This window comes from Petromyzon marinus, chromosome 21 (assembly GCF_048934315.1).
Source record: "Petromyzon marinus isolate PM22_M1 ecotype Great Lakes invasive population chromosome 21, UKy_Petmar_22M1.pri1.0, whole genome shotgun sequence".
NCBI lineage: Eukaryota > Metazoa > Chordata > Hyperoartia > Petromyzontiformes > Petromyzontidae > Petromyzon > Petromyzon marinus.
In genome coordinates, this window is record NC_133687.1 from 3,271,720 (window position 1) to 3,293,206 (window position 21,487).

The following is a 21,487-nucleotide window of genomic DNA, read 5'->3' on the forward strand; positions in this document are numbered from 1 at the left end:
ATGAAGGTCCTAAATGATCATGAGCAAAGAGTCAGGGACTCCAAAAGCATGAAAAACAACCCAGAGCCCAGGCCTGCTGATGGTATCATAGGCCTTGTCCAGGTCAATAAAGCAGAGATGTCGGTCATGTTGGATATTCCTATACCTCTGCTGTCGCAGACAAACAAAATATGGCATCTGTGCAGGACTGCCCTTTCCTAAAACCACAATGAGGCTCCACAAGCCTCTCCTCAGTGTGCCTGGCAAGGCGATGTTGAATAATCCTTGCCAGGACACTTCCCGGCATACTGAGGAGTCTGTGCGGTCCCCCTTCTTAAAGAGGGAGACCACCAGGGCATCCTTCCAATCCTGCGGAACCCGTCCAGTGGTCCAGACTGTTGCTATGATGTCATATAGGGTAGTCTGTGCACAAACGCCACCCTCCCTCAGCAGTTTGCTTGGGAGATCATCTCTGCCCAGTGCCTTTCCTGGTCTGGATCGCCTTAAGTACTTCCTCAACAGATGGCACCTCAGCCAGCCACTCACTGAGGGTGACTTCTTCAATATTTGAGGCACCGCAGCCTCAGCAGGGTCATCCTCACTTTGTGCCATGATGTTTTCCAGGCTGAGGGATTTCTCCTCCCCCAGGACCTCACAAAAATGCTCGGCAAATCTGCAAACCTGTTCCTGGGGGTCGGAGATTGGATCACCGTTCTTTCCCCCAATGATGGTAATAGTTGTGGCATTGCAAGTTACTTTTTTACGGAATTTAAAGAGCGATTTGTGATCGCGGGCCACTGAGGAAGATTCCATCTCCTCAGCAACCCGCGACCACCATCCTTGCAGTGCCTCACGGCTCTCCAAACCTCCGAGCGAAGGCTGCGGTAAGCCTCCTCATTCTCTGCCGTGGGATGCTGTAGACGATGAGATTGGGCCTGTCGCTTTTTCTCATCGGCCTTGCCTGCATCCCTCCACTGATGTTCGTCTTCAGTGGGGGCACAAGTAACCACGACCATCACTCCTCACCTCTGGTTGATGGGACGGCGAGCCCCACAGAAGCCTGTGGCTTCCAGCTTCCCACACCTCACCGCCACGCTCCCACGCCCCCTTAATCATTTTTTTCAGAAGAAAGGCCACTCCCTGTTGTTCGGCAGCACCACGCCTGGCCGCCTTTGTCTCCCCAGTTGAGTTGTTTACACAGCGCCCCAGGTACTCTCTTGAGGCCGAGGCGACCTAGTGGAGGCGCAGAACACTCACTCTTGATCAGAGTCTGCACAGCAGCAACTCTGGCGATTATTTCGTGTTTGTCTTGCAATAAAGTTGAGTAACAACATGTTCCGAACGCAACACCCCACCCCCCTCCCCCACCGCTCTACCCCCCCCCCCCCCGACCACCACCCCACCCACTCCCCGTCCCTCCCAGACCCCCTCATCCTAAGTTCTCACCCGGGTCTCGTGTTTCCTGTTATTGGCACTCCCTTGGTTTTGGGATAAAAGTGGTCGTTGCGTGGAGAGTCTCGCATCCAAGGGACCCAGGTCCCGCTAGCGGCTCTCTCATTGAGGACTCGAGGAGGGTAGGGGGGGGGGGGCGCGCTCCAGCAGACGAGAGGGGTCGCGTCGGGGGTATCGGTGTGTGGCGAGGGGGGACCCCCAGGGGGACCCCAACGCCACGTGGGAGATGTGGGCTCGAACGCTCACTCTGGTCGCGGCGGTGGCCGCGGCGGTGGTGGCGGTGACAGGCGAAACGCAGGTACACGCACACGCGCACATACGTGTACACATGTCCACACACACACGTGTACACACACACACGCACGTGTACACACATACACGTGTGTGTGTGTGAACATGTGTACGCACACACGTGTGTACGCACATGTGTATGTATACACAAAGATCCCCCATATAGCCTTAACAGACTGTAGGGGCAAGTGCTGTTAGCGAGCACCTATGAAGGCCGGAACGGTACACGAGGGGGTGGGTGGCCAGCAACAACGCCCGACCGACCTTTGTCTCCCCAGTGGCGATGACTTTACACACCGCCCCAGGTACCAATTTGAGGCTGAGTCGACGTAGGGGAGACCAGTGGCGTTACTTGGGGGGTGCGGGGGGGTGCAGACTGCACCGGGTGACACCAAAATGACTCTACACATTTTTTTCGTGCAGTGTTTCAGCAGCAATTGTTTTTATATATATAAAAAAAATATTCCCAGCAGTTAGTTACAACAAAAACATTATTTTTCGTAAGCCCAGCTTACATGTGCTGTATCAATACAACCTACAAGGCGACAACTCTGTCCCAATTTACTTTGTGAACCTTCCTTCGAATGCGCTCCGGTCAGAGCCGTCATTGTTACAGTGACGCATCGAGTCACGTGGTTTCGTCTGCACGCGCCACAAGCTCGCGTTTCTGTAATCGCTGATTTTGGCAAATTTTCTGGTGTTTTAGCGACAATATCGTGGTAATGTGTATTTGTGAACCCATATCAATAGCTTCTTTGAGAATGAAGTAGTAATTAAAGGAAATATTGTAATTTAAAGGTGTAATTTTAATTTGTGCCAGTTTTTCATGTCACTACTATTGCCATTACATTCAGTGGTATACGGGAATTACGATTTGCGAGTAACATTAGCACAACAAATATTACTCAGGATTCTGTACGGTCTGGTACGGGCGGAGGTCCATGGGGGGTGACACCAACCCTCGTGACGCCACTGGGGGAGACCCAGAACCGGTTCAGGATAATCGTCACTGATGTTGGCCGTTAGCGGGAATCGAACCCGGGTTGTGAGGTTCGTAGCCCAGCACGCTAACCGCTGCACTACCGCTCCTCACTCACATGTACACACACACACACGTGTACACACACACACACGTGTACACACACACACGTGTACACACACACACACGTGTACACACACACACTCGTGTACACACACACTGGTGTACACACACACACGTGTACACACACACACGTGTACACACACACACGTGTACACACACACTCGTGTACACACACACTCGTGTACACACACACTCGTATAGCCTGACCAGACTGTTGGGGCAAGTGCTGTTAGCGAGCACCTATGAAGTCCACACATACGAACACACACACAGACGAACACACACACATACACATTCTGACACACACATAGATCAAAGACTGGGATTAGTCGGAACCTTAAACGTACACAAGGGTATGCACACCTACACAAAACCGTGCACGTGCACAAATACTGCTGGGGTTGGTGCTGCTGCTGATGTTGCTGCTGCTGCTGATGTTGCTGATGATGATGCTGTTGCTGCTGCTGATGTTGATGCTGTTGGTGTAGCTCGTTCAGCGCCAGTCGGCTGTTCCTATACTGTCCATCATTGTAATGGTCACGGCAGTGTTGCTGACAGTGGAGATGCTGTGGTTATTGCCGATGGGGAGCAGTGGTGTCGCGGTTAGCGCTGCGCTGCGCTCCGAAGCCATGGACCCGAGTTCGACTCCCGCTCACGCCCAACACCGGGGACGATTATCTGAATCGGTACTGGGCCTCGCCTAGGTCGACTCAGCCTCAAATGAGTACCTGGTGCAGCAAGGCCGTAGCCATGGAGTCAACATTGGGGGGGCGGACCAAATCTTCCAGGGTGTCTGGGGGTCCCAACCCACAAAAATATCTCGATTTGAAAACGAATTTCTTGCCATTTGCTGCCTAAATATATATTTAAAAAAATGCACACACATGGGATGGACTTTTTATTTATTTAACACAAAATGTCCAATAGTGTATTGTATTTACATTGCTCTGTTTTAACATTTTTACCATTTCTTGTTTCATTGTATGTAATGGCAGAGATTAGGGATTAATAAAGTACAACCATAGCCACAATCATATAAACAGAAATCTATGCATTGATTTAAATGAAGGCAAGTCCAGGTATTGTGGCCAAGGTTAAGCAAATTCTTTTTATTTACATAGCATAGCAATTTGTTTTTTATAGCAAAATATTGGGGGGGGGGGGGGCATTTTGAGCATATGTGTGTCCCCCCCCCCCCCAATATATATTATAATAACCGCCTTGCGGTACAGTGTGTAAAATCGTCGCCAATCGGGAGACAAAGGCGGGCGGGCGTGGTGTTGGCCACCCACCCCCTCGTGTGCCACAGTGCCGATCTTCATGCCCCAACAGTCTGTTACAGGCGACACGGGAGGTGGGGAGGGGTCTTTGTATTTGTTGCTGATGCTGCTGCTGCTGATAATCATCCTCATTATCACTATCCGGCAGGTGGAGTGCACGGGCGGGGCACGTGACTCGGTGCACAACTACTCAGCGTGGACTCTGAATGAGTCTCGCCTGGTCCCGCTCAGCGAGTTCAGAGGTCAAGTGCTGCTCGTGGTCAACGTGGCGACCTTCTGAGGGCTCACGACCCAATACTGGGGTAGGGACAACTGCCACTGGGGGAGAGGGGTCCCCTCGGCTAAAATAAATCACTCAACGTGGCGACCTTCAAAGGCGATGTTCTTCACTAATTTTTAGAGGGGGTGGGTTGCCACTTTCGCCGATAAGCCATCGTCAGTGTGAGCGGGGGTTGACGCAACATTTGAAACCTTTTGGAGGTTGTGACAGCAGCACGATGATGATGATGATGATGGGGGTGGGGGGGGTCTTCGCTGTTTGTGTGTTGTCGGTGGGGGCCGCGAGTCGTCAGCGGCCGCACAAAAGGCCACCAGGGACTTCGCCAGTGGCCTGCAGGGGCCTTGCAATGAGGAACGCTGGGCTCAGGGATAGCTCACGGCTCAATGCTGGTGTAGGGACAGCTGCCACTGGGTGGTCCCCTAGGCTAAAATAAATACATCTACCTCGTGACCTTCTGAGGGAGGGCTCGCAACCAAATAGTGGGGTAGGGACAGCTGCCACTGGAAGGGTCCCCTAGGACAAATGATAACAGTGTAACATTTTTATTTCTTTGTTGTTCCTGGGTAGTAAGTGTTATTTCCTAATTGCTTATGCCTCAAAAGTAGAGACAATGGCTATTATTCCACACAAACTTTGCTTTTTTGACCAGGACAATGATATTTTGAAAGTTACCTCTTTCCAGAACATTCCAGATAGATTCAGTAGTGAGTAAACTTCGGAGTAAATTCTAGAACTTTCCAGTAATATACATAGTAGTATAAACACAGGGGCCTTAAGCCCACCAGTTCAGTTGAGCTCCAGCTGCCTAAGTGGATACATATCTGCTTTTTTCTGAGATGGCATGAAGAGGCTGCAAGCATCCAACAGACGCATTTTGCTATGTCTGTGGCCAATTTATCAAGACAATAGCGAGAAAGTACTCTGTGGAAGCATCTGCTAAGATGTGTGAGGCCTACAAGGCATATTTCGGCATGCCTGTCGGGGAACAAGACAAACCCTGGGCACCTCATTTCACCTGCGAGCAATGCAAAACAAAAACTCTGGAAGGTAAGATGGACAATTGTTGCTCAGAATTTTATGTTATTGAAAAAAACATATGATATATGAAAAATGTTGCGAGAATCTCTTACACATTAGTCATGAGTGAAATAAATGCATTTTTGTAGGATGGTACAGAGGGGAAAAGAGAGCCATGAAGTTCACTATCCCAAAAATTTTGCGGGAACCCACTGACCACTCAAGCAACTGATACTTCTGCATGGTGGACCCTTGCAAAACGTCAGACTGGCAAGAATCCACCTGCTATCACGTACCCGGACCTTCCTTCATCCACACTGCCATGAGCTTCCCGTACCCACTCCTTCGTATAGAGAGTAGCCGTCTTTAGAAGAGAGCAGCAAGTCAGAGAGCGAGGAAGATGTTGTAGATCCAGATGAAAGTTTCAGAGGTGGAGCTGAGGAGAGAAACCCATATTACCTCAACCGAAAAGACCTCAACGACTTGATCAGAGATCTTAGTCTCACCGAGTCCAATGCCGAGCTTTTGACGTCTAGGCTCAAGCAGTGGAACTTGTTGGATGAAAGTGTGCAAGTCGCAGATCAGAGGAAGCGTCACCAACCTTTTTGCAGCTTCTTCACCCGTCAAGATGGGCTCTGCTTCTGCCACAATGTGACCAGTCTGTTCGAGGCAATCGGAGTCGCCTGTAACCAGAATTAGTGGCGCCTCTTCATTGACAGCTCATCCAGGAGCCTAAAGCTGTGCTGCTCCATAATGGTAACAAGTACCCGTCTCTTCCCCTGGCTCACTCGGTGCACCTCAAAGAGGATTACAACAGCATCAAGACCTTGCTGGACGCCTTGAAGTATGATGAGTCCGGCTGGGAGGTCATCTGAGATTTGAAAATGGTGGCATTCCTGATGGGTATCCAAGGCGGTTTTACCAAGTTTCCCTGCTATCTTTGCCTTTGGGACAGCAGGGACACCAAGGCGCACTATCACAGGTGGGACTGGCCACAGCGGACCGAGTTCTCTGTGGGGAGGAACAACGTCAAGTGGGGAGCCACTGGTGGACCCTCGGAAGGTGCTGATGCCACCATTGCACATCAAATTGGGCCTTATGAAACAATTTGTCAGAGCTGTAGATAAGGAGTCAGCAGCCTTCAAGTACCTTTAATACTTCTTCCCTAAGTTGTCTGAGGCAAAGCCGGTGTCTTCGTCGGACCACAGATAAAGAAGATCGTGAAGTGCAATGAATTCCCCAAGAAGCTCACTCGTAAGGAGAAAGCGGCTTGGGACAGCTTTGTCGAAGTGGTTCGTGGCTTCCTGGGCAATCACAAGGTCGAAAACTACGTGGAGCTGGTTGAGACTTTGGTGAAGAACTATGGCACAATGGGCTGTAGGATGTCCCTCAAAGTCCATATCCTTGATGCTCATCTTAATAAATTTAAGGAGAACATGGGAGCGTACTCGGGGAGAAAGGCGAGCACTTCCATCAGGATATACTGGACTTTGAACGCCGCTACCAAGGACAGTATGACGAGAACATGATGGGAGACTACGTTTGGGGGCTGATTCGTGAAAGTCATTTACAGTATAATCGTAAATCTCGAAAAACGACTCGCTTCTAAAATCTTTTGTAGTAATTTTTGTATTACTTTAGTATAAATACATGTTAATTTTTATTCATATGTTGTTTTTTTCTGACTTTGTGAACGAAAAGATACCAAATTCGCCCGTTTTCTCATTGAAAAATAAGTCAATTTCAAAATATCAATGTCCTGGTCACAAAAGCAAATTTTGTTGGGAATAATAGCCATTTTCTATACTTTTTAGGCATAAGCAATTAGGAAATAAACTCACTACCTAGGAACAAACATTGTGTTACATAGTGTAATAATTAAGGGGGTACGACCAGGAGATACAGTTCGGGGTTAGAGCTAAACTTGTATATTTGTAATGCGTAGGCTTTCGCGACCAATATCATCCATAAAAGGTTTTTTTTTGTTAGATCGCGTAAATATATAAATGTGTCGTTAAAACCCGCCACCACCCGACACAGCCAACTAGTAAGGGTTGTCACGTAAACAGAACGTGGCCAATTCGTCACTAGGACAGCACGCCAGTGTGTTGCAGAGCCAAGCCACAACATTTACAATCTGAGTACGACGTTTCGCCAGTAATCACAACTAGCTTCATCAGGCGACAGCCAGATTTGTGGAGAAGTCCACCCGTTTCGTTCCTTACACAGAGGCGTAGATGTGGTGACCACACTTCTGCGCTCTCGCGCCACGTGGCGGGGGGGGGGATTACTGAGGCAACGTACATTATGCATGTCCATTATGCGAGCGCTTTGAACTTGTCCTTCCTGTCTATTGCGTTCATTAAAATAGCCCTACCAACGGGAATCCCTACTGAAGTACGCTGCCCTTTGATAGATGTTGCGCCATAACAAGGCGCTGAAAGTCGCTTTACCTGCCACCACTGTCACTGGATAAACCCCCCCCTTGAGTGGCCCGTGACCGGAGGTTGACACCCCAGACCCCCAAGGGCTGGGGGCTGGGGGGGATAGAGACCGCCCACCGATTTTAAGACCCTTTCGGATTTAAGGCCCTTTAAGACCTTCCAGAAGGCTCCGGCTGTGGGGTCATTAGGGGAGGGGGTAAGCCCCGACCTGGGGATAAAAAGCCGGCCCTCTGAAAGGGTCTGGCAGTGTTCACCAACTCAAGCCTGAAGACATCCAAGACCTGAAGACTGGACCAACACCCGGGGACCCTCAACCGAGGCTCTTGTCAGAGCTGGGTTGGAGCGGACCGGTGGTGGGACCCGTACCCTAGCAGGGTCTGGTCAGTCTAGCCTCCCTTAGCGGCCGTGGCAAGGGACCTGGGTGTAGAGTAGCCCGAGGTGTGTAGGAGATACTGGAAGGGAGGCTGTGCCTCCCTTAGGCTATCGGGTTGAAGGGGCCGTACCCCTTCGTGTTAAAGTCGCCGTTAGTAGAGTTGGTGAAATAAACGCGTTGCCGCCAGAAGTCGTCTCCGTGTAGTTAGTAGACACACAACATAGGCATGCATTTAAATAATGTATTATTTGATTATTCGCTTCCACGCAGCACTAGGGCGATAGCTATCCGAACGGTTAAAGTTATTTTTATTTCTTTCGATTTCGATAGATTATCGAATTAGTCTTGGCCAGTAGTAGATAGTTTTGCACCGAACTTCAACATTATCAAAATCAACTGAGTGTCCTTGTTGGCACGGGTGTTCAGCTACTGCTGACAGTTGCATTTGGGAGAATTTAATCTTTGTCTGATGTTCTTTTAGTCTCGTACTGATCATTCGTCCATCACCCCCCCCCCCCCCCGCCTCACGCTCCCACCAGACCTGAATGCACTACATTCCCATCTCCCAGAGTTCCAGGTGCTCGCTTTCCCGTCGAACCAGTTCGGGAAGCAGGAGCCTGGCTCCAAGGAGGAGATACTTCCCGGACTCAAGTAGGTGGCCGTTATGGATCTGTCTCTCTCGCTCACTCTTACTCTCTCTGTCTATCTGTCTCGCTCACTCTTACTCTCTCTGTCTATCTGTGTCTCTCACCCTCTCTCTGTCTATCTGTCTCTCTCGCTCTTCCTCTCTCTGTCTATCTGTCTCTCTCGCTCACTCTTACACTCTCTCTGTCTATCTGTGTCTCTCTCTCGTCCTCTCTCTGTCTATCTGTCTCTCTCACTCACTCTTCCTCTCTCTGTCTATCTGTGTCTCTCTCGCTCACTCTTCCTCTCGCTCTGTCTCGCTCACTCTTACTCTCTCTGTCTATCTGTGTCTCTCTCTCGTCCTCTGTCTATCTGTGTCTTTCACCCTCCCTCTATCTATCTGTCTCTCTCGCTCACTCTTCCTCTCGCTCTGTCTCGCTCACTCTTACTCTCTCTGCCTATCTGTGTCTCTCTCTCGTCCTCTCTCTGTCTATCTGTGTCTCTTTCTCGTCCTCTCTCTGTCTATCTGTGTCTCTCTCGCTCACTCTTCCTCTCGCTCTGTCTCGCTCACTCTTACTCTCTCTGTCTATCTGTGTCTCTCTCTCGTCCTCTCTCTGTCTATCTGTGTCTCTCTCTCGTCCTCTCTCTGTCTATCTGTGTCTCTCTCGCTCACTCTTCCTCTCGCTCTGTCTCGCTCACTCTTACTCTCTCTGTCTATCTGTGTCTCTCTCTCATCCTCTCTCTGTCTATCTGTGTCTCTCTCGCTCACTCTTCCTCTCGCTCTGTCTCGCTCACTCTTACTCTCTCTGTCTATCTGTGTCTCTCACCCTCTGTCTATCTGTGTCTCTCTCGCTCACTCTTCCTCTCGCTCTGTCTATCTGTGTCTCTCTCTCGTCCTCTCTCTGTCTATCTGTGTCTCTCTCGCTCACTCTTACTCTCTCTGTCTATCTGTGTCTCTCTCTCGTCCTCTCTCTGTCTATCTGTGTCTCTCGCTCACTCTTCTTCTCGCTCTGTCTCTCTCACTCTTACTCTCTCTATCTGTGTCTCTCTCTCGTCCTCTCTCTGCCTATCTGTCTCTCTCTCTCGTCCTCTCTCTGTCTATCTGTGTCTCTCTCGCTCACTCTTACTCTCTCTGCCTATCTGTGTGTCTCTCTCGTCCTCTCTCTGTCTATCTGTCTCTCTCGCTCACTCTTCCTCCCGCTCTGTCTCTCTCACTCTTACTCTCTCTGTCTATCTGTGTCTCTCTCTCGTCCTCTCTCTGTCTATCTGTGTCTCTCACCCTCTCTCTGTCTATCTGTCTCTCTCGCTCTTCCTCTCTATGTCTATCTGTCTCTCTCGCTCACTCTTACTCTCTCTGTCTATCTGTGTGTCTCTCTCGTCCTCTCTCTGTCTATCTGTCTCTCTCGCTCACTCTTCCTCTCGCTCTGTCTCGCTCATTCTTACTCTCTCTGTCTATCTGTGTCTCTCTCTCATCCTCTCTCTGTCTATCTGTGTCTCTCTCTCGTCCTCTCTCTGTCTATCTGTCTCTCTCGCTCACTCTTCCTCTCGCTCTGTCTATCTGTGTCTCTCTCTCGTCCTCTCTCTGTCTATCGGTGTCTCTCTCGCTCACTCTTCCTCTCGCTCTGTCTCGCTCACTCTTACTCTCTCTGTCTATCTGTGTCTCTCTCTCGTCCTCTCTCTGTCTATCTGTCTCTCTCTCGCTCACTCTTCCTCTCGCTGTCTCGCTCACTCTTACTCTCTCTGTCTATCTGTGTCTCTCTCTCGTCCTCTCTCTGTCTATCTGTGTCTCTCTCTCGTCCTCTCTCTGTCTATCTGTGTCTCTCTCTCGTCCTCTCTCTGTCTATCTGTGTCTCTCTCGCTCACTCTTCCTCTCGCTCTGTCTACCTGTGTCTCTCTCTTGTCCTCTCGCTGTCTATCTGTGTCTCTCTCGCTCACTCTTCCTCTCGCTCTGTCTATCTGTGTCTCTCTCTCGTCCTCTCTCTGTCTATCGGTGTCTCTCTCGCTCACTCTTCCTCTCGCTCTGTCTCGCTCACTCTTACTCTATCTGTCTATCTGTGTCTCTCTCTCGTCCTCTCTCTGTCTATCTGTCTCTCTCTCGCTCACTCTTCCTCTCGCTCTGTCTCGCTCACTCTTACTCTCTCTGTCTATCTGTGTCTCTCTCTCGTCCTCTCTCTGTCTATCTGTGTCTCTCTCGTCCTCTCTGTCTATCTGTGTCTCTCTCTCGTCCTCTCTCTGTCTATCTGTGTCTCTCTCGCTCACTCTTCCTCTCGCTCTGTCTACCTGTGTCTCTCTCTTGTCCTCTCGCTGTCTATCTGTGTCTCTCTCGCTCACTCTTCCTCTCGCTCTGTCTGTCTGTGTCTCTCTCTCGTCCTCTCTCTGTCTATCTGTGTCTCTCTCGTTCACTCTTCCTCTCGCTCTGTCTATCTGTGTCTCTCACCCTCTCTCTGTCTATCTGTGTCTCTCTCGCTCACTCTTCCTCTCGCTCTGTCTATCTGTGTCTCTCTCGTCCTCTCTCTATCTGTGTCTCTCTCGCTCACTCTTCCTCTCGCTCTGTCTATCTGTGTCTCTCTCTTGTCCTCTCTCTGTCTATCTGTGTCTCTCTCGCTCACTCTTCCTCTGGCTCTGTCTATCTTTCTCTCTCTCGTCCTCTCTCTGTCTATCTGTGTCTCTCTCGCTCCCTCTTCTTCTCGCTCTGTCTCTCTCACTCTTACTCTCTCTATCTGTGTCTCTCTCTCGTCCTCTCTCTGCCTATCTGTCTCTCTCTCTCGTCCTCTCTTTGTCTATCTGTGTCTCTCTCGCTCACTCTTCCTCCCGCTCTGTCTCTCTCACTCTTATTCTCTCTGTCTATCTGTGTCTCTCTCTCGTCCTCTCTCTGTCTATCTGTGTCTCTCACCCTCTCTCTGTCTATCTGTCTCTCTCGCTCTTCCTCTCTATGTCTATCTGTCTCTCTCGCTCACTCTTACTCTCTCTGTCTATCTGTGTCTCTCTCTCGTCCTCTCTCTGTCTATCTGTCTCTCTCGCTCACTCTTCCTCTCGCTCTGTCTATGTGTCTCTCTCTCGTCCTCTCTCTGTCTATCTGTCTCTCTCGCTCTTCCTCTGTCTCTCTCACTCTTACTCGCTCTGTCTATCTGTGTCTCTCTCTCGTCCTCTCTCTATCTGTGTCTCTCGCTCTTCCTCTTGCTCTGTCTCTCTCACTCTTACTCGCTCTGTCTATCTGTGTCTCTCTCTCGTCCTCTCTCTGTCTATCTGTGTCTCTCTCTCCTCCTCTCTCTGTCTATCTGTCGCTCACTCTTCCTCTCGCTCTGTCTTGCTCACTCTTCCTCTCTCTGTCTATCTGTGTCTCTCATCCTCTCTCTGTCTAGCTGTGTCTCTCTCGCTCACTCTTCCTCTCGCTCTGTCTCTCTCACTCTTCTTCTGTCTATCTGTGTCACTCTCGCTCACTCTTCCTCTCGCTGTCTCTCGATCTCTCTCTCTCTGTCCCTCTGGTGCCGCGGCGATATCACCACTCACGAAACAACATCAGATATCGCGACGGCCTGTGACGATTATCGCGATATTAGTTTCCCCACATAACCAGGGGGTCGGCACCCTGCGGGTCCGGAGCAGCATGCGGCGGCTCTTAAAGGGACTGCTTCGTGGTCGTTATGGTTTAAGGACAACCACCACCGTCTCGTGTTCACCACAGTGCATTGCTGCGGCTCTTGCGATGTTGAAGGGGGGTTATCTTTTTACGGAATTCAAAAAAAAATTCTCTTTTTGTTATTTTTGGCTGCCCACATCACTGCGTGACGCAACGACCCAGCGGTAGCTCGAGATTCGGGGTTCGAACCCGTCCGGCCGGCTGCCCTGGTTAATACTGCGGAGCACGTTAACTCTGAATTTCATTAGAAGGGCACCACGGTGAATGGGAGATGTTGACTACCTCGCCTGGTGTATAGGAGGTCGTGGGTTCGATCCTGACCCTGTATACGTTGGAGTTTGCGTGCTCAATCTCCCCGTGGTGGTCGCGTGGATTTTTCTACGCGTACTCCGGGTTTTTGCTTCCACATTTAGAATAAACAACGTGTGTTTCGAATATTTGGCTGACATATATTTGGATATGATGAGCCACTTCGTTGAGCTATCATTTGTGGCCAGGTCGTTTCTGAAGAAAAAGAGCTATCTAGCTCAGTGGCCCTTACCTGGTAAGATACAAGATATTTGTTGTTTTAACAACAAATGTTGGCTGCTTCACTCACGCAATGGATGTTTAAGATTCCCTGGCGTAATTCGCAAGCGTGGCCACTGGGGCCACGGTTTAACTTTGCCAAAATGAACACCGCAAATTATTCAATTGGGATGATGGGGTCATACCCCACTCTCCTCTCCCTCGCCTCTCTCTTTCTACAACTTCCCTCCATCTCCTCTCTGTCGCGTCTTCCCCATCTCTCTCCTCTCCCCCCCCCATCTTCTCTCATCTCCCCCACCTCATCCGTCTCCCACCTCCCCCGCCCGCCCCGCCCCCCAGGCACGTGAGACCTGGGAAGGGTTTCGAACCCAACTTTCCGATCTTCAAGAAGGGAGACGTGAACGGGGCGGAGGAGCAGCCACTCTACACCTACCTCAAGGTGGGGGGCGGGGGGGGGGGTTGGGGAACAGTGCCCCCCACCCACACCCCATGCACCCCGGGGCCTCTCACCCCAGCGGGGGGCGGGGGGGGGCTCAGAGCGGGGGGTGTGGGGGGGTAATGTGAGTTGTGATGGTGATGATGGTAATGTGAGTGATGGTGGTGGTGGTGATGGTGAGGGAGTGATAGTGTAGCGGTTAGCGAGCTGCGCTATGAACCTGACGACCCGGGTTCGATTCCCGCTCACGGCCAACACCAGTGACGATTATCTGAACCGGTCCCGGGCCTCCCCTAGGTCGACTCAGCCTCAAATGAGTACCTGGTGCGGTGTGTAAACATTGCCACTAGGGAGACAAAGGTGGTCGGGCGTGGTGCTGGCCACCCACCCCCTCGTGTACCGTTTCGGCCTTCATAGGTGCTGCTCGCTAACAGCACTTGCCCCTACAGTCTGTTACGGCTATACGGGGGATCTTTGTCTTTTTTATGGTGACCATGGCAATGTGAGTGGTGATGATGGTGATGGTGATCATGGCAATGTGAGTGGTGATGGTGATCATGGCAATGTGAGTGATGATGATGGTGATCATGGCAATGTGAGTGATGATGATGGTGATCATGGCAATGTGAGTGATGATGATGATGGTGATCCTGGCAATGTGAATGATGGTGATGGTGGTGGTGATGGTGATCATGGCAATGTGAGTGATGATGGTGATGATGGTGATGATGGCAATGTGAGTGATGATGGTGATGGTGATCATGGCAATGTGAGTGATGATGGTGATGGTAATGTGAGTGATGATGGTGGTGGTGATGGTAATCTCAGTGATTATGGTGGTAATAATGATGGTGATGGTGGTGGTGATGGTAATGTGAGTGATGGTGGTAGTAATGATGGTGGTAATTATGGTGATGGTGATGGTAATGTGAGGGATGGTGGTAGTAATGATGGTGGTAATTATGGTGATGGTAATGTGAGGGATGGTGGTGGTGATGGTAGTGATGGTGGTGGTGTTGATGATCGTCCGGCAAAAACAACCCCCTACCTCCTCGTGGTGCCAGGCGGCAAAGCTGTGGTGGGCAGTGCTGTGGGGGGAGGGCCAATTTAGATTGGCCTTTCCCCTCCATGGCGTTTGTAACCACCACGGCGGCCAAATGGGGGCCTCTGGGCGGATGCGAGGGGCTGGTAACCCCTCCACCTTCAATTAATTACCACTAAACCACTACGACAAAATGTAATAAATAAGCTTGTGCCGGAGGCCCCGGAGGGACAGGCGTCTATGACGTCTCCTGGCCAAACCCCATTTGGCGGAGCCAGGAAACTGAATCCTAACCGTTGGGGCTCTTCCAGAAGCAACAAAAAGCCACTACGTGTGGCCACGTGGAAAGTTCGAACGCTCACTGCGGAGGAGAGGCTGCCACTCTTCTGTCGGGAGCTGGACCGGTACTGCCTGGATCTCTGTGGTATTAAGGAGGTCTGGTGGACCGGCTCTGGCTCCTGCCACCATGAGGGGTGGACAGTCCTCTTCTTGGGGCAGGAGACTGCCAAACAACATGGAGTGGTGACTCTTCTTCTGAACAAAAGAATGAAGGGGGTGTGGGAGCGTGGCGGTGAGGTGTGGGAAGCTGTATGACCCAGGCTACTTTAGGCTCGCCTTCCCATCAACCAGAGGCGAGGAGTGGTGGTCGTGGTTACTTATACCCCCACCGAAGACGAACATCCGTGGAGGGATGCAGGCAAGTCCGATAAGTCAGATGCCTTCTATGACCTCCTGTCACATGTGCCAGCTAAAGTGGTCCCTCGGGATAGAGTCATCTTGTTGGGTGACTTCAATGCCCGAGTTGGTCATGATGCTGGCACCGGGTCTGGAGTTATTTGAAGGCATGGGCCAGATCAGCTCAATAACAATGGCAGGTAGCTGCTAGATTTTTGTACAGCCCATTCGCTTGTAATTACCAACACGCTGTTCCGGCATTGGCACATCCACACAACATCATGAATGCATGCCGGGTCCAAGCAAGAACATCTGCTGAACTACATAGTGATGGAACAGCGTATGTGGGCCCATGTCCTTGACACCAGGACCTACCGTGGAGGTGATCTGCCCACTGACCATCGACTAGTCATCTGTAAGATGCGCCTGCCATTCTTCCACTCTGGTGGTGGGTGTACACCAAGGACCCCATTCAAACCCTTAGTGGCCTGGTCTCAGCTAGCTGATGAAAATTGCGAGAATTTAATCATCGCTTGCGGCTGGGGTAGGCATCATCCCCCACTCCTCCTGATGTCGAGGGGAAATGGGGGAGGTTTAGGACTGTGGCTCATGCAGCTGCAATGGTTGCTTTGAGTACACGGTCCAGACCTCCCCAGAGACCCTGGCTGACAGAGGAGGTGTTCAAGCTGGCTGAGAAAAAGCGACAGGCCCACTCTCATTGGCTACAGAATCCCATGTCAGAGAATGAGGAGGCTTACCGCAGCCTTCTTTTGGAGGTTCAGGGAGCCGTGAGGTGCTGCAAGGATGGGTGGTGGTCGCGGGTTGCTGAGGAGATGGAGTCTGCCTTAGTGGCCCGCGATCACAAATCGCTCTTTAATTCCATCAAAAAAGTAACCTGCAGCACCACACCTATTTACCATCATTAGGTGAAAGACCGATGATCCAATCTCCGACCCCCAGGAACAGGTTTGCAGATTTGCTGAGCATTTCTGAGGTCCTGGGGGAAGGGAAATCCCTCACCCAGGAGGAAAACAACGTGGGACAAAGTGAGGATGACCCTGCCGAGGCTGAGGTGCCTCAAATATTGAAAGAAGTCACCCCCTGTGAGTGGCTGGCTGAGGTGCCATCTGTTGAGGAAGTACTGAAGGCGATCCAGAAACCAGGAAAGGCACGGGGCAGAGATGATCTCCCAAGCGAAATGCTGAGGGAGGGTGGCGTTTGAGCACAGACTGCCCTATATGAAATCATAACAACAGTCTGGACAACTGGACAGGTTCTGCAGGATTGGAAGGATGCCCTGGTGGTTCCCCTCTTTAAGAAGGGGGACCGCACAGACTGTAACAACTACAGGGGCATCTCACTCCTCAGTGTGCGGGGAAAGGTCCTGGCAAGGATTATTTAACATCGCCTTGCTAGGCACCCTGAGGAGAGGCTTGTGGAGCCCCAATGCGGTTTCAGGAAAGGGCGGTCCTGCACAGACGCCATATTTTCTGTCTGTCTGCTACAGCAGAGGTGTAGGAAATTCCAACAACACCTACATCTCTGCTTTATTAACTTGATCAAGGCCTATGATACCATCAGTAGGCCTGGGCTCTGGGTTGTTCTTCGTGCTTTCGGAGTCCCTGACCCTCTGCTCCCGATCATTAAGGACCTTCATGATGGTGAGCGGGCCCGGGTAAAACTACGTGGCTGGGAGTCAGAGCCATTCCCTGTACACCTTGGGGTGAGACAGGGATGTCCTCTGGCTCCCACATTATTTAACATCCACGTCGTTCGTGAAGCCTTCAATTTCTGTACCAGAGGAATTGCTGCTCACTCAGAGGAGTAGTTGGAGGCGCTGCTGCTGAACCTGGAGCTTGCAACTAAGAGGTGGGGCCTTACCATCAGCCCCACCAAAACTAAGCACCTGCCTGGGTATTTCGTACCATCGGACACTCCACCCCCACAACTCCCAATCGGTGATGGGGCAGTTGTGGAGAGAGTGGAGAGTTTCCCATACCTGGGCAGTGTGCTCATTACCGGCTCCGGTTTAACAGCAGAGGTCTCACTCCGAATCAGTCGAGCGGCAATATCTTTTCATCGGTTGCGTAATGCTGTTTGGAAGCTACCTGGTGTGTTGCTCCACACGAAGCTTCAGGTCTTCTCGGCCACGGTCATTCCCTCCCTTCTCTATGCTTACGAAACGTGGACCCCCTAATGGAACATCTCCGCCGGTTAAAACATTTAGGCAGGATTGTGTGATGAGCTCACAAATCCTTGAAAGATCTGGACAAAGACCCATCGGTGAGCTCCTCCGGCAGGCAAGGCTGCGTTGGCTGGGTCATGTAGCCCGCATGCCCAATCACCGCATGCCGAAACAGCTTTTGTTCGGCCAGATTGAGGGGGCTAAGCGGGCGCGGCACGGGCTAGAGATGATATGGAGTGATGTGGTACAGGAGGACGTGGAGCTGAGTGGACTTGCCGATGACTGGTACCAGTGGTGTCAAGATCGGCCTCTGTGGAGGAGGCTCGTGAAGGACGCTACTGGGCAGTTGGAGGCAGTCGCCCTCCAACAACAAACGGAGGGCGGAGGAGCGAAGCTCACAACAACGAGCGGAGCGCCGGGTGGCTAAAGCACAGCAAGTTGGCACAGTACGGGGCACAGGTGGTGCATCAGCCAGTCATCTCAGCCAGTCGACCTGCGGCATCTAGGTCTGCCCTGCGACCTCCTGCCGGCAGGGTGTTCCGACATTTCACGTGGCCTTAACGTGCACCTAGCCTGGCACAGGCGCCGTGGTGATGTCACCGCCACTTCGTGGCGAATGGCGGTTGTTCTTGTTGTTGTTGTTGGTGACGATGGTGGTGGTGGTGGTGATGATATTAGCGATGGTGATGATGACAATCACACACTCCCCATGCCCAACACTCCCTCCCCCCGTCTCCCGTCCCCTGGCCCCCACCCCAGACGTCGTGCCCTCCCGTGGGCGACTCGTTCGGCAACCCTCAGGGACGTCTCTTCTACGAGCCGCTGCGCGTCTCGGACGTCAAGTGGAACTTCGAGAAGTTCCTCGTGAGCGCCGCGGGTCGCCCCGTGCGACGCTACGCGCCCCTCACACCCATGGCGGCTGTGCGCAGGGACATCCTCGCTTACCTCTCCTCGTCGTCATCGTCGTCATCATCGTCGTCGTCGTCCCGGTCCTCCATGCAGCAGCATCAGCAAGAGCAGGAGCAGGCCACCCATCACCACCACCACAGCCACAGCCACCACAGCCACCACAGCCACCAAGTCCCCCATCACCGCTAGGCACCCCGAGTGCCCACCGTGGTATATCCACGTTAAGTCGTCATCTTTGCTCACCGGTTCTTCTGCTCCTCCCTCAACACTCACTCCTCCACCCCCCTCAGCTCACCCCCACGACCCCCCTTAATCTCCCCCCCCCCCACCCCCTCACGACGACCACCACTACCGCCGTTCCTGTTCCCGCTTCAAAGTCTCGTTACATGGCTTTCGCTGATTCCCCATTCACCCAATCCATTCGTCATCAATTTCGCTTTTGTACCGAGTGCACGCACCACAGGTTCCGCCCATTACCACGTCCTCTCGTCTATTGTATTGGCCCCATCTACACCATTATATTCACACATTCTGCCCTTCTTAATTGGGCAAGGCGCTGGAAAAATTACGCTAAGATTTTGACCCCCCCCCTCCACCCAGTCTGGCACTGACGACATGGTTCTACCATCCAATGAGAAGCCAGTCCCATTGATTCACACCCAGTCCCATTGACTCACACCCAGTCCCATTGACTCACACCCAGAGTCAGACCCATTGATTCAAGCACACCCAGTCCCGTTAGTGAGACCGAGGCTCATGCAATCACCAGACCCCATCCTCTTCATTCATTCCCACGCAGTCCCATTCATTCAGAAGGGTCCCATTCATTCAGAGGGGTCCCATCGTTCAGGGCCTCACATGGACCAGGTTCTCAGGTTCTCATCCAGTCCCAGACCAGGCCCAAGCCCCCTCCACTATTCACCTGGCCCAGCCCCGTCGGCCTCACCAATTGGTCGCCTGCCGCCTCGCCAATCTACTCACAGCCAATCATCTCTGCTTCCCCCCCCCCCCTTCACTCTCCCCCATATACACCACGCCCCCCCCCCCAAGCCTGGACTTCTGACCCACGGACCCCTGACCCACGACCCCCCCCCCCCCCCCCACCCCCCAGCTTCAAGAACACGAATCCGCTTGGAGATAAGGGAACTGACTTCCATGCTAAACCTGACTCCCGTGGTAAACTGAACTCCCATTATAAACTGGATTTCCATGGTAAACTCAATTTCCATGGTGAACTGGACTCCCGTGGTAAACTAGACTCCCGTGGTAAACTGGACTCCCATTATAAACTGGATTTCCATGGTAAACTGAAATCCCATAATAAACTGGACTCCCATGGTGAACTGGAATCCCATGGTAAACTGGAATCCCACGGTAAACTGGAATCCCACGGTAAACTGGAATCCCATGGTAAACTGGAATCCCATGGTAAACTGGATTTCCATGGTAAACTGGAATCCCACGGTAAACTGGAATCCCACGGTAAACTGGACTCCCATGGTAAACTGGATTTCCATGGTAAACTAGAATCCCACGGTAAACTGGACTCCCATGGTAAACTGGAATCCCACGGTAAACTGGACTCCCATGGTAAACTGGATTTCCATGGTAAACTGGAATCCCACGGTAAACTGGAATCCCATGGTAAACTGGACTCCCATGGTAAACTGGACTCCCATGGTGAACTGGACTCCCATGGTGAACTGGACTCCCATGGTAAACTGGAATCCCACGGTAAACTGGACTCCCATGGTAAACTGGATTTCCATGGTAAACTGGAATCCCATGGTAAACTGGAATCCCATGGTAAACTGGACTCCCATGGTAAACTGGACTCCCATGGTGAACTGGACTCCCATGGTAAACTTGACTGCCCCCTAGCGAGCCCGATCTGCACGCGGCTGCGGAGCCGCAGGTTGCTGACCCCCCCCCCAGCTGGTTCGTGTTCTTGTGGCGAGACAATCACCCCCCCCCCTCTCTCCAGGGGGGGGGGGAGGGGGGGTGTAAGGGAGGGGCTCCCCCACTTTGCCGCCCCCTTCATGACGGCCCCCCCCCAACCACCGCGCCGTCGCGGTGTGGGGGGGGCACCGATTTAGGGACCCCCCCCCCTCACCCTGATAAAGGGCCGGGGCGGGGGGGGTGCAGCCGTGGGCCCCCTTTAGTGCATTCAGGGCCCCCGGTTGTAGGCATCCCTCGGGGCGGCTGTGCGGGACCCCCCCACCTTGAACCCCTCTGGAACCCCCCCGCCCCTTAAGACAGGGATCAGGGGTCAAGGGGTCAAGGGGTCGAGGCATTAAATGCAATGTAAGCACAGCTCCCGTGTCTCCGCGTCGTCACTCGCATCAGCCGTGCTCGATCCACTGCTGGACGAAGGCCTCGCTCCTCCTCCACCACCACCTCCCCCCCGCTCGCCGCGAGCCGGTGGCACCGCTCCCTCTCCCTCGGGGGACGTCTCGTCGGGAGCACGGGGAAACATGCGGTTCAGTGCATCGGCCAATTGGCTTCCACCACGATACCATCGTCGCCATCGTCGCCATAATTTACCGTCGTCGCCACCGTCGCAATCATCCGGCAGCATCGGGCTCCAGCAAAGCCAACTCTGGGCCGGTTTCCACCTCTCTGGGTCTCACCAGCAGTCAGGGCCGTTTTCACAGACGCCACTGCCCAGCGACAGAGCTCTGCGTGCAGCTGGGGGCCCCGTGTCGAACCCAGGCCCCGTGTCGAACCCAGGCCCCGTGTCGAACCCAGGCCCCGTGTCGAACCCAGGCCCCGTGTCGAACCCAGGCCCCGTGTCGAACCCAGGCCCCGTGTCGAACCCAGGCCCCGTGTCGAACCCAGGCCCCGTGTCGAACCCAGGCCCCGTGTCGAACCCAGGCCCCGTGTCGAACCCAGGCCCCGTGTCGAACCCAGGCCCCGTGTCGAACCCAGGCCCCGTGTCGAAACCAGGCGCGCCCGTATCTCGCGGGCCCTTGCCCACGAAACAAGCGGGGTAATAAAAACTACAATTTTGTTTACCGGGCCCGAGGCCCACCCACCCGAGCCAAGTCGCTCTTCATCATTCCATCTCCTTTGCCAGTACCAAAATGTAATAATCGGGTTTTTCCCATTTTTTTCTGGCAACAAAACTGAAACCTTTTTTTTAACAAGGATTCAAGTTTATCTTCTTTGGTTCTTGCGGTAAAGTCACGCACACAGTTTCGTCCCTTCACCTGATGAAGGCCGCTTGTGTT

The 21,487-nt window shown here is 52.5% G+C and overlaps 1 protein-coding gene across 1 annotated transcript; it reads left to right on the plus strand.

Moving 5' to 3' along the window:
• The first annotated feature begins 1,535 nt into the window (after positions 1-1,535).
• On the plus strand, positions 1,536-20,570 carry LOC142925533 (glutathione peroxidase 3-like). The gene is made up of 5 exons (XM_076068414.1): positions 1,536-1,729; positions 4,253-4,406; positions 8,758-8,869; positions 13,350-13,449; positions 18,108-20,570. Exons 1-5 carry the CDS (start codon positions 1,658-1,660, stop codon positions 18,444-18,446), a joined length of 777 nt encoding a protein of 258 aa, XP_075924529.1. The 5' UTR covers positions 1,536-1,657; the 3' UTR covers positions 18,447-20,570.
• Positions 20,571-21,487: the final 917 nt, after the last annotated feature.